General features: G+C 32.8%; 2 protein-coding genes and 1 long non-coding RNA gene across 5 annotated transcripts in view; 1 reads left to right on the forward strand and 2 right to left on the reverse strand.

The window, feature by feature from the left end:
• Positions 1–18: 18 nt before the first annotated feature.
• On the reverse strand, positions 19–6,177 carry LOC100181643 (poly(A) RNA polymerase gld-2). Of its 2 annotated transcripts, XM_009864112.3 has the most exons (13): positions 6,085–6,177; positions 5,022–5,648; positions 4,681–4,955; positions 4,454–4,511; positions 4,270–4,397; positions 3,955–4,035; positions 3,498–3,635; positions 3,136–3,228; positions 2,523–2,641; positions 2,336–2,453; positions 1,470–1,685; positions 1,271–1,410; positions 19–464 (listed from the first exon to the last, which is right to left on the reverse strand). In XM_009864112.3, exons 2-13 carry the CDS (start codon positions 5,641–5,643, stop codon positions 377–379), a joined length of 2,076 nt encoding a protein of 691 aa, XP_009862414.1. In that variant the 5' UTR covers positions 5,644–5,648; positions 6,085–6,177; the 3' UTR covers positions 19–376. The 2 variants fall into 2 exon arrangements, with proteins under 2 accessions (XP_009862414.1, XP_002126682.1); XM_002126646.4 differs by having other exon boundaries at positions 4,681–5,648; positions 6,085–6,176.
• Positions 6,178–6,885: 708 nt separating this feature from the next.
• Positions 6,886–7,206, forward strand: LOC113474514. The gene is made up of 2 exons (XR_003396177.1): positions 6,886–6,929; positions 7,006–7,206. It is a non-coding gene; the product is annotated as an uncharacterized LOC113474514 (long non-coding RNA).
• A 78-nt stretch (positions 7,207–7,284) lies between these two features.
• zf(traf/ring)-5 (zinc finger protein) overlaps positions 7,285–11,673 on the reverse strand; it is a 9,039-nt gene continuing 4,650 nt past the window's right edge. Inside the window, exons 9-18 of one of the 2 annotated variants that reach the window (XM_018816048.2) lie at positions 11,547–11,652; positions 11,291–11,355; positions 10,393–10,515; positions 9,981–10,102; positions 9,598–9,720; positions 9,092–9,208; positions 8,803–8,925; positions 8,281–8,400; positions 7,928–8,059; positions 7,297–7,732 (exon numbers count right to left, since the gene is read on the reverse strand). In XM_018816048.2, coding sequence (XP_018671593.1) covers positions 7,601–7,732; positions 7,928–8,059; positions 8,281–8,400; positions 8,803–8,925; positions 9,092–9,208; positions 9,598–9,720; positions 9,981–10,102; positions 10,393–10,515; positions 11,291–11,355; positions 11,547–11,652 — 1,163 coding nt within the window. In that variant the 3' untranslated portion in view covers positions 7,297–7,600. 2 annotated transcript variants of the gene reach the window in all.

Raw genomic sequence — 11,673 nt, forward strand, 5'->3', positions numbered from 1 at the left:
AATAACCGCTTCAAAATCTCGACTTTCCAACCGTTAAATTTATTAAGTCCAAGTTTCCATTAAATTGCCGAAAAACATGCATTTTTCCTATGTATACTACAACACCGTCAGCGAAAAGTTATCAGTTATTCTACCAACTCAGTCTTGACTAACCGGTTTTCTTAATTGTCACCCATACAAAAAATTACAATCCTCACAAATTCAGTGGGAATAGGGTGGGTAAAATAGGGATAAGTAGCAACGCTGATTTATTTAAGGTTTACTTTTGCATGCTTGCTTCTTTGTAAACTTATTAAATAATAATAAAAATCGAAATGGTCGAGAAGAACAAAACACAAAAGGTAAAAGAAGAAGATGAAAAGATTAAGAAAAGGCATCAATTGAAGCATCGAATATTATAGGAAGGTGCAAGGCATGGAATAATAGTTTTAAGATTATCGTTTCTCAAAGCAATATCTGCATTCCTGTAATACAAATACCACAAGTTATTCCAGTTAAAACATAGTTTAAGCATGAGTTTAATATAGACGAAAACGTAAGCCTTATTGTAAAATACATTGTACTTTAATACCCTTTTTGCATGGTCACTTTTATGCGCGTAAGTACTCGCATATTTACTCACAAAAACAAAGTTAACACGCATAACGTCATAAGCGTGTCATCTGCTGTAGAAGGTTGGTTGTTACTCACATTAAAGAAAAGTATTGTGAAAGTACAGTTTCACTTTTGAGAGCCTAATCTTTTTCGGGTATTATTTTTACAGTTTTTAGTTGGTAATAGCACCATAAAGTTACAAAACTTATTTTATAAACTAGATTTAACAATATTGCGCTAAAATAAGCTAACTCAATGTTGATATGCGCATAAACCAATGACCATGCAAAATAACGTGGTAAGCGAGTTATCATATGACAAGTTAATGCGAATCGTTATTCGCATTAACTTTTTTACCTTGCAAAAAGGGTATAAGTCTATATCCACAGCATTATGACATAAGAGATGGTAAAGTATAACCAAACAAAATATCTGTGCAAAACCATTTTGTTCACACACAAAGCTATTGCATTAACTCAAAGCACATTTATGCCACCCCTTTTATGTCCAACAGAAAACCTGAACAGTACTACTGTTCAATAACAACATCACTGTGACAAATGTTTTCAATACACATTATCACATTCTATTTTATTCTATGTGGTAACACATTATATTTTCCATGGGTCCTAGAATTTAGGCCAGGATTGGCCCATTACCGATGCCATGCACATACCTGATTGATGTAATAATTTGACTAAATTGTTTTCCAGATTGAACAGCTCTTGCTACATTTGTTTGATCAAATGGTTCTTCTATTTTCACACATTTTTTCAACCAAGCTTTTGAATTTGACATTGTATGAACGTTGTAACTCTAAAAGAAACAACACATTTAGTATTCTATCTGTAATAGAAAGGTTCAAAATAAAGTACCGTGCCAAGACGGACTGATATCACTTTGTTAGCAAAATCAAACGTTGAAAAGTAGTTGAACCATCCTTTCAATAGTTGGGATACTGGCGATGTGTTGTTGGAATAAAACATTGGTAGACTCGCTACTTTTTCACCAAGACAATGAATCGGTAAGTTGGAGGAAAAGTTGTCTTTGTGCAAGGCTTGAAAACTTGGTATGACTCGAGGCTTAACAATCTGTAACAGAAAAGCTGTAATGAAAACTCATGGAGTATCCACGAGTACCCAGTATAAATGCATAAACAATTTATTCACCTATTTCACAAACAGGTTTTAAAATAAACACTATACGGTGATAGTAATGCATTGATCAGTCTATTTTCCAAACAAAAGCTAATAATGTGAGAAAATAAAATGTCCATGCTTTCGCAGGCATAAAGTTTTATCCTTTAAAACTTGAGTCGCCAAAAGTTAGGCGCATATTTAAGAGCTAATATTATAATAAAAAGAGATTATTAAACTTGGTATCATGGAACGGTAAGCAAAATAACAAAAATTCATTATTGATTTATCGCGTATGTGTTTGCTCATTATCATTGTTCGGTCGTATGCTGTCAGCAATCAACAAAAAAACAACTGATGACCCATTGCCATTGGTATTAAATTATTTATTTTTTTAGGTAACTATTTCAACATTTTTCCAAGAGTTTACCATAAATGCTTATTATTTAAGACACAACTACAATCTTACCATAGATAAAAGTTAATATGAATAGTTTATGCTGTTTGTTGCTTTTTGACGTAAAATTAGGAGACGTCGGCTCAGTAGTTTTAGTAGAAAGTTTCTTTAAAAGGTCCAGAAATTCACATTTAAAATGCTAAATTACCTGAAGGTAATGCAGTACCATGAGCACCAAAGCGTAACTGCTCAATGTACCAAGTTGTGCACTATTTATATTATTGACATGGGCCCATTCTTTGATGCAAAGTACCATAGGTCTGACTCTATTAGGAAAACAAGATATAGGAATAAACAGTGAATCTACAGTAAAGTTAACTTATTTAATATTATACCTGGGATCACATCTAGCATAAGCAAGAAGTAAAAATGAATTCCTGATTCCAGTCAAGTTGTTGACATTCAGATCACATTCCATTCCACTGATTCTGTCTTCAAACTTCAGAATCGGGACCTACGATAAGACAAGTGTAGACTGAATGAATGAATGTAACTTATCTACTCTCGTGTGAGGAGGCAAGAGCAGTCTTTATAACCCAGGTGTTCTAAGCTAAACATCTATCTGCTACTATTTGTTTGCGCCGTCACACAATGCCTATCACCACCTCTAGAAGAGAGAATACGAGTTCTAGGCTTAACATTGTTATCATTGTGGCATTTGTAGGTGTTTGTGTCTCTGGGCAAGACACTCATTGGCCATTGCCCTAACCCAGAGGTCATTTAATCGCTATGCAAATTTTTAGCTGAACAATAAACAGAAAAATCCCACCCCCCAAAAAAACACTCACAGAATTACATATCTGTGGTAACTCGTAAGCGGACATTGGGTGTGTTAAAGAGAACAGTCACATTATAGCGACTGTCATCACCCTCTAGTCTAAAGTCAATTTTCGAAGTTTTATTATAAAATATAAGGTATTGTAAAATATAAAAAGTAAATATAGTTACCGTTGCATAGATTAGTTGCAGATTTTTCACAAAGTGAGCATTATTTAACAATTGCTTCATACGATTCAACATTTTCAAAACGGTTTTCCGGTTCTAAAAACAAAGTTATTAAATTAATCCCAAACAAAATGGGTAAATACTAAATTGAATTGATACTTCTATCTTTGTCATAGTTAAACAGCAAATGAAATTAATACACAGTCGAAGCAGTTCCTTTTTTTAGTATGTTTTTTATTTTAAAAATTTGGCACAAAACCAACAATGGAAATGACATGCTTAGTGTCAGTGATCAATACTGCTTAACCTTAAATTATTAAACTAAAGAGTTACCAAATTATTAAAAGGAATTTAAACTGAATTACCACAGTTTTGTTCCTAGGGTCAAACACTAAACAGAGATCGGCATCCGAGTTTAATCGACCAAATCCATTGACAGAGGAACCAACTAGAAACACCTTAGCATCAGGAAGCATTGCATAAACAATGGCATCTTGAAGTGCCTATATAAAGTTATTTACATATTGCAGAGGTCAAAAATTTTGAAACAAAGGTTTTAATAGAAGATTACAAACATTGATTTCCTAATATGCTTTATTACAGCTTTTACAGTTTACCCGGTTTGGGCTGGGTTAAGTAAAAATGTTACCTAAACTTTAAAAAAGAAACTTATTTACTTCTTTTCAAAATATACAATAATGCATGAGCATGATAAGTATTTTATTTTTAATTCATCAAACAGTTAATTCGGTATAGGAGCCCCGAAGTGAAACTAAAATGTTTTTTTATGTATTTAAAGAACTACTAGATATCCAGGATCACCTTTGCAAGCCTTAATTTTTGCTGCAAGAAATTTGATCTCTGTTGATTGGTCATCATAAACTGATAGATTTGACGAGACAACTAAAAAAACATAAAAACATGAAACCTACAGTCAGTCTGACTACAGTTCTAAAAAATCTACAGTATTTAAAAAAGTTAAAACATTAAACTAATAAAAGTGGAAATAAATAGTCGAATCTTACGTTAAGCCAATACTTGCTGATGAATATATAAATATATAGTTGTTAATTACACGAATAACAATAAATTATTTTACAAACTTAACTCTGATATGTAACAGTTTAAATGACTCACTTTGTCGTTTTGAAAAAATGTTTGAATTTCAACTGGTGTTAATCCAAATATTTTCATATTAAAGTTTTGTAGTTGATCACTTGTTAGACTTGTATCCTTATTAACATTTGAAGTGCTTGTGTTGGATGCTGTAAACAGGAAATAATAAAACTATTTGTAGTAGTATTAAACATTAATGAACTACCTTTACCAAGTCTTTGCTTAACAGGGACCCTTGAAGTTGGGGTCACCGTCTTTGTTGGCTGAAATAAATATCATAAGATTAAATCAATAAAATATATATTATATATCATAGAAAAAATTCGTTAGACTTTTTTTTGTTTGTTAGGTATATCTTAGCAATTGATCATGGTTGATAATGCATATATATATATATAAGATAAATAACTTAATCATTTTTTAATAATGCACCTGTTTGTTCAAACTAGTGGTTTTTTTAGATGGCAGTGTTGAGTTTACATTTTCACACCCTTCATTTTGATCTTGAGTAGGAGTTTGATCTGTGGTTTGCAGCAGAGGTACTGTGCTCTCAAACACAGGTTCACTCGTAGAAGGTAAATCCTCACAGTTGGAGTCTGATGTTTCAGCAGAAAAAAACTTGTCCCTCACGGAACCAAGCATAGGAGATAAAGTTGGATCATCATCATCACACTGATTAGAGCTACAACAAGCTTGGTTTGTTTCACCTGTAGAAACATTCTCTTCATTCACAGGTTCTGCACAACTGGTTGATGCTACACTCTTGTTCAAACCTTCATGGCTCTCATCACATTCGTTTTCGGAATCGCTGATGATTACAATGGAATCATGTACTGTTATCTTGTTTTTGTTGTATTCTTTAACAAAGATAACTGGACTTGATGTTACATTAGTGGAAGTGACAGGATTTGTTTTAACAGTTTGAGTTGGAATAGGAGAAACCGATCGTGATGTGGTGGGCTTATCTTTCTGTGAACTTTTTGCTTCATTTGTCTGTTGATGTGCGATACGCCTCTTTTTTTCAGGTACATTATTGTAAGAACTACTGATAGGCCTTTTGTTGTTCACAGCATCTCTTCTTAAAGTTTGAGGCAGCTCTTTATAGACCTGTCTTGAATGTGAGGGTTTATCATAATGTCTATGTATTAGTAATCGACGAGGCAATGCCCTCGTTGATCTGGTAAAATCATCATAGGAATTGTGGTCATGATGATAAATAGGTTGGTTTGGTCGATGGTGAGTTTGGTGACATCCATTTCTCTGTTGTCTCATTCTTGAATAAAAAATTGCCTGCTGTGTGTAATGTTGTCGTTCATTATGTGGATATTCCACCCTACTGTTACTTTGCAGACTATCAAAATGGTTGTCATTATAAGGATGCCATCGGTTGCTCATAGTTTCTGTGTACAAGATGCTTTTAATAAAAAAAGTACAGCTTTAAACTTTGTCTCTTTAATTAGCTTCCGCTATGTCCATCATGTTTCATAAATTACAGCATGTGGACATAGCAGACATGCACTAATAAAGGGAACCCTTTTAATATTACAGTTATAGAAAAATTCGTATAGGCAAACACGTGAACAATTCTCCATTATATAGCAGAATAGCCCGGTGGAAAGTGTTAGAGGTTGGTAGTTAGGGGTTGATGGTTAGGGGTTAGTGGTTATAGGCGTTAGTAGTTTAGATTAGGGGTTACGGTTTAGCAAATAAAGTGGTGGAGGAGTCTTCACAAGCATTAACATTTTAGATAAATAACTAAATACAGGTTACACGAAACACATAAAGACCACATAACATCTAGAAATAGGGTAATCGATTCTATCTTACAGTTGTTACCTGACGTCCTAAATAAACCTCTTCTTAAACTTCCTTAAAAATCTGTTTTCGATTCTACATTGTGGTAGTGGGGAAATCCCTTTTAAATGGTGTTTCTATGAGCAACCTGTTCGCATTGTAAAGAGATATTTACAATTTTGGCTTTACACAGTCCTTTTAAGATTATATAACCAACGTAAAAATAAATCAAAATATTATATCATAGGTAGGGTAAGCATGATAAGTAAAAATGTAATTCTAACGAACTGGTTCCAACCAGAGTCGTATATAAACATTAACATGTACTGTAAGGACTCTGATTTAAACCAAAAATGCTAAAAACCCGGTACTTTTTTTAAAAAAAACGTAAAAATAGAAACATTTCCTTTAGTTAGAAATTTTAGCGTCTGTATATATTGGATTCATTATGAAAGTATCCATACAGATCGTCAATGAAATTCTTTCTCGAATAAAACTGTCTCGGCCAGCACCATCTAGCGGATGATTGATGCATTCGTGGCAAAAGTATATACAATTTGATTTACGTGGAGTTTCTAAAAAGCGGTATTTCATTTGTAAACCTTGAGTAAGTTTCAAGTGTTTTAAAGTTAAGAATGATTTTAATATACTACATAGAAGCACTTTTCAATTAAAAACGTAAAAAATGTTCGTTTAGTTGGTTGAATATTTTACTTTAGCAGAAATCTTCAAAATGATCACTGACGTTCAATTAGCTGTGTTTGCAAATATGCTTGGAGTTACATTATTCTTATTAGTGGTGGCGTATCATTATGTGGCGGTCAATAACCAAAAGTCAAAGCTGGAATAAGCATAACTTCATATTCAAAATAAAGCTTTTTTATAAAGTAAGTTTTTGTAAAATTATTTTTGAAGTTCTTCTTGGTAGGTTGTATGATACATGCTAAAATTTGTTTGTTGCAGATTATTTTTACTTCTGCGCTTTTGACAACTACAACCGATCTCAAAACTTTCGCCGTTTCAAGTTGTGCAATATGATTGTGGTGAAGCTTCAGTCATAATTGGGGAAATTGATAAATTCTATTTGTTCTGATCAATAAATCTTTATGGCTCATCATATAAAATGTGTTTTCATTTTTGTAATACAGATTATGACATTAGCTACAACATTGTGGTCTTGGCAGTATACCTAACAGACAATAAAAATCTCCTAATATTAAAAGAATATATTCAATTCTATTATTTGGAATCAAATTACTGCTTTATTTGTATTCAGGAGTGCATTCTGATACAATGTAAAACATAGTGCAACCAACTGCAAGAAAACATAAAAACAAACGATTAGATTTGAATATATTGATTCGTAGATCGCAGGGAAGAACGTAAGTGCAGGTTAACAGGGCAATATTCAAAAGATAAAAACGCAATGGGTCATTATGGGATAACTGCTCCCTATGTTGGTAAAGGTTTTAGTTCTAGTTTGAAACAGAATTTTGCCTGTTGTAGATAAAAGTAGAAAACATGTAAAAATTTAAAATTTTTAAAATGCACCACTTTTCTACTGCCACACTTTCACTGTAAAGTCTACACCCCCCGAGAAGACTCTGCCACGTGATACAGCGAGTGCAACCACACTACCTTGATGTCGGATAAGTGTCTGGGTGCAGATCATATTTTCCATGCTCCAGACCTGTATAATAGATACAATCATTACCATATCATTGTGTATAACTTTACTAACTGGAATCCGTTTTTATATTTGTGTGTGGAAAGATGTCATGTACTACAGCAAAGTAAGGACCCCCGGGATCATACATTACCCTTATAGAGAAAGGTATACAAAAAAAAGAGAACTAGTGTTTAACAAATAGTATAATGTCCAAACCCTTAATGATCGGTCATAGGATGCACTAAAGACTTTTGTTTGTTCTGGCGTACTCAACACAGCAAGAGCGTACACGATGCCAACATGGCCAGTTAATTGCGCAACGGGCTCATGTGTTCGAAGGTCCCATACCTTGTAAAACAAGGACATATTTGTAGGTTTTTAAATATACCATATACGTTAACAGTAAGCTGTGCAGATTAAATTCAAGTTAGTAAAAGTATTTATAGTCACAGCAAATGTAGAAAATGCAATGATATTTAAAATAAAAGCAACCAAATGACCATCGTTTAAAAAAGGAAATTTACCAATACAGCACATTAAAGATTTACTTTTAAAAAAAAACTGCTTACATGAATTGAATTCTCATATGTTCCACACAATATATGGTGATTGGTCACAGCTATTGAATAAACACTTCCACCTGAAGTCTGTAGTACGTGGACACACGCTAAGGTTCTCACATCCCAAATCTGAAATATGCAACACATGAAAGGCATACACTAGAAACAAACACTAATTATATATCATGTAAAGTAAGTTCTTTATTTAACAATATATATATTTTTTATCAATGCATAACACGTCGGGCACCTTTGACTTAATGATTAGAGCACTCACATTGTACCCAATACTACATCCGATTATAAATGCTGCTAAAATTATAGACGTGTGTATGGCAATATGTTTAATAGTATTAGAACCAACCCCGTGATCACCAACAAGTTGCACAAGAAAAAAAACAAACAAACAAGAAAAAAAACAAGCAGCCAACAATCAGGTAAGTGGTAAGCCGAAGTGTCTTAAACACAATATTAATAACTCTAGCCCAGCAAGTTAAGAATAAACACTTTATATGCAACATCACAACCTACTTTAATAGTTTGATAAGAACCACTGTATAGATAATCATGCTGTGCAACTAATGCTCGCACCCAATGGTTCAATCCTTCAAGTTCTTGTTTGAATTTTAAGTTGTCACTCTCAACTTCCCATACCTGTTGGCCAATAACCATACAAAGTAAGAATCTTTTATAAAAAAGCTGTGTTTTATAAAAAGCTGTTCTTTTTTTATTTAACAAGCTGTTTAAAATATATCTTAATCTAAATAAAAGAAATTTAAAAAAAAAATTGTAATTACAACTATTTCCTGGATAATATTACCTTGATGGATTTTAGAGAGCCGCTGAATAACATATTGTTGATGCATACCAGGGTACATACAGGGTTTTCATGAGCAGCTATGCTGTTAAGTTCCACCAAAGTATCTATGCTCCATATCTACAAGTGAATAAACAATAGCAGTTTTAGGAATAACTTTAAGACAATATAAAAAAGTAAGCCTATGTAGAACTAAGAAAATCGTATTTTTTTGTGAAGTATAATTATTCCTATTTTTTTGGTACAAGAGCCTATACCATAGGTTTCTAGCCTTTCATGGTTAGTGATCTCAATTTAGAGACACTTCCTCCATTAACAATCACCCTTGATTGTATGCTTTTGGTTGTGGCCCACAATGTTTGAAAACCGTAGGCAGTTGGAAAACTGTGGCCAATGCTAACACTTAAATTTACGAGGCATGAAAGCGTGTCTTCCTAGGAAATGATCAGTATGTCTACTTTGCCAAAAGATTCGTTTCATTTTTGACCAAACAGTATTTGTCAACTCACTTTAATGGTACAATCAGCAGATCCACTGAACAGTTTATCTCCATGAGCTGTGAGAGCAAGAACTATCCCTCCATGACCTTCGAGTGTCTTCTGACATTTGTAGTTGGTGGCAGTGTCCCAAACCTAGGATGGGGAAATGGACATAGACCCCAATTCAATATAAAACAGAAAACACAACATAAAGAAGAAAATTGCAAGCCAAGTTCACTATTAAATGATTTGAAAAGTTTTGGTTCCAATTAAGATTACATTTGTTAAGCCTTCCTTAAAGAATTTGTTACAGAACAAATACAATACTTTAACAAGGCAAAAGCTGCCTAAAATGAAGATATTTTTAAATTATTACGATATTACATTTATCTTATAAAATAAAATATTTTCACCTTGATTTGTTTATCAGATGAACCACTGAATAGATAATCACCATGTACACATAGGCACCATACTGGCCCAGTGTGACCGACAAAAGTTCCCTTGCATTTAAATATTTGTTGTGGGTCAAACACTGCAAAAAATAAACACTATATGTTAGTATAAAATTGTTTAGTATATTTGTTGGAAAAGTAAAAAAAATATTTTTCATATTTACTTCAATGTTTGTAAAAGGTCAAGGTCAATTGTGTGTAAGCACTTTTGATATTTAAAAGCTAAATGGTAGTAACACCAGCAGATACTGTATTGACTATTGAGCCATCATTTTAGACACGGTAAACTCAAAAAAAGTAAACGCAGATTTACTATAGCAATGAAATATACACAAACAAGTGTTAACACAATATAAGAAATAGTACCTACCCCCTACACCACTTATATGGAGTCTTGTGTTTAAATCTTGCAGCTGGTTGTTAATTAAAGCGTTGTCTTGTCGGAATTCACGTAATTCTTCAACTAATTTCGATTGATTTGTGCTCATTACCTCTGTAAACAATAAAAATAGATGAACATACTGAATTATGTTCCCTATATTGCTATGCATTTATAATAATTTGTTATTGTAACAAATGAACCAAAGCTTTTCTTATGACCTGTTATTAAAATATGAATAAGAGAGTATTTGTTACACTAGAGCTTCCCAAACTGAGGATTGTGGGGTCCCATGACGAACTTCAGGGGTTGCTGCGTTTATAACAACTTTACACAAAATGCAAAAACTGCATATATAAGGCATTAATACAATTTGACTAATGCCTTGGGCTAAGATTTCATACAAGCATTGTAAATATTAAAGTACCGTTTATGACTCAAATAGCCCACACAAACGATATGTCTTAAACTGCAGTTGTAACCAAATATGACATCACATACTTGTTTAAGAATGGATTGAAACCATATATTCACACAACACAGAACACACTATCATTTTAATATATAATACAAAATACTTAAATGAAATATAAAACATGCCAACAAAGAAGAATATTCTCTTTTCTTTAATTAATTGATTTACGTCAAGGCTCAAGCTATAATATATAAGTGAAGTTAGCCTATTTTATAATATACCATACTATACTATATATACAAGTGTAGCATGGAATAGATCGGGTAAAAATATGGAGATTAGAAAAAATTATGATGAAGTAAAAAAGCTCATATGATTAAGTAATACTTTAATCACCTATTTCTATCTAACAACCAAAGATAAGAGAATAAAGTGTTTATAAATACGCTTGCACGAAAACACCACGGTACTCACCTAATTTCATTTCAAAGTTCTTTTCCAGTTCGTCCATTCTACTCACAGTTTTTGATAGCATCGATCTAGAAATAAATTTGGGAAAAAATATTATTGTCGCAAAAAAATCCCTTATTGCTTTCAGCTTTAAAAGTCAGGCATTAAAATGTGAAAAAAATTCAGGGTATGGTTTCATGGCAAACCATAAATACAAGAAAAGGAACGGATTAATTTAGTTGTGCAAATAGTTATACCTGTAAAACAAAAAATGCTTTACCTTAGGAAAGTGTTTTCTTCATCAGCTTGCTTTAGTGAGAGATGCATTTTGTTAATTTTTTCTTCCGTAATTTGCAGAAAGTCTTTCACAAACTCATACTTGCATCCTTTCATATGAGCTGCTTGTG

Source organism: Ciona intestinalis, chromosome 1 (assembly GCF_000224145.3).
Source record: "Ciona intestinalis chromosome 1, KH, whole genome shotgun sequence".
NCBI lineage: Eukaryota > Metazoa > Chordata > Ascidiacea > Phlebobranchia > Cionidae > Ciona > Ciona intestinalis.

What these genes read in the sequence shown, in the direction of transcription:
- LOC100181643 (XM_002126646.4), bottom strand. Translation starts at nt 5,643, where the DNA reads ATGAGCAACCGATGGCATCCTTATAATGACAACCATTTTGATAGTCTG. An exon ending in CCACTAGTTTGAACAAACAG is followed by an intron (nt 4,512 to 4,680) that starts GTGCATTATTAA and finishes TATTTATTTCAG; the next exon opens with CCAACAAAGACGGTGACCCC. An exon ending in TATGCTAGATGTGATCCCAG is followed by an intron (nt 2,454 to 2,522) that starts GTATAATATTAA and finishes TTTTCCTAATAG; the next exon opens with AGTCAGACCTATGGTACTTT.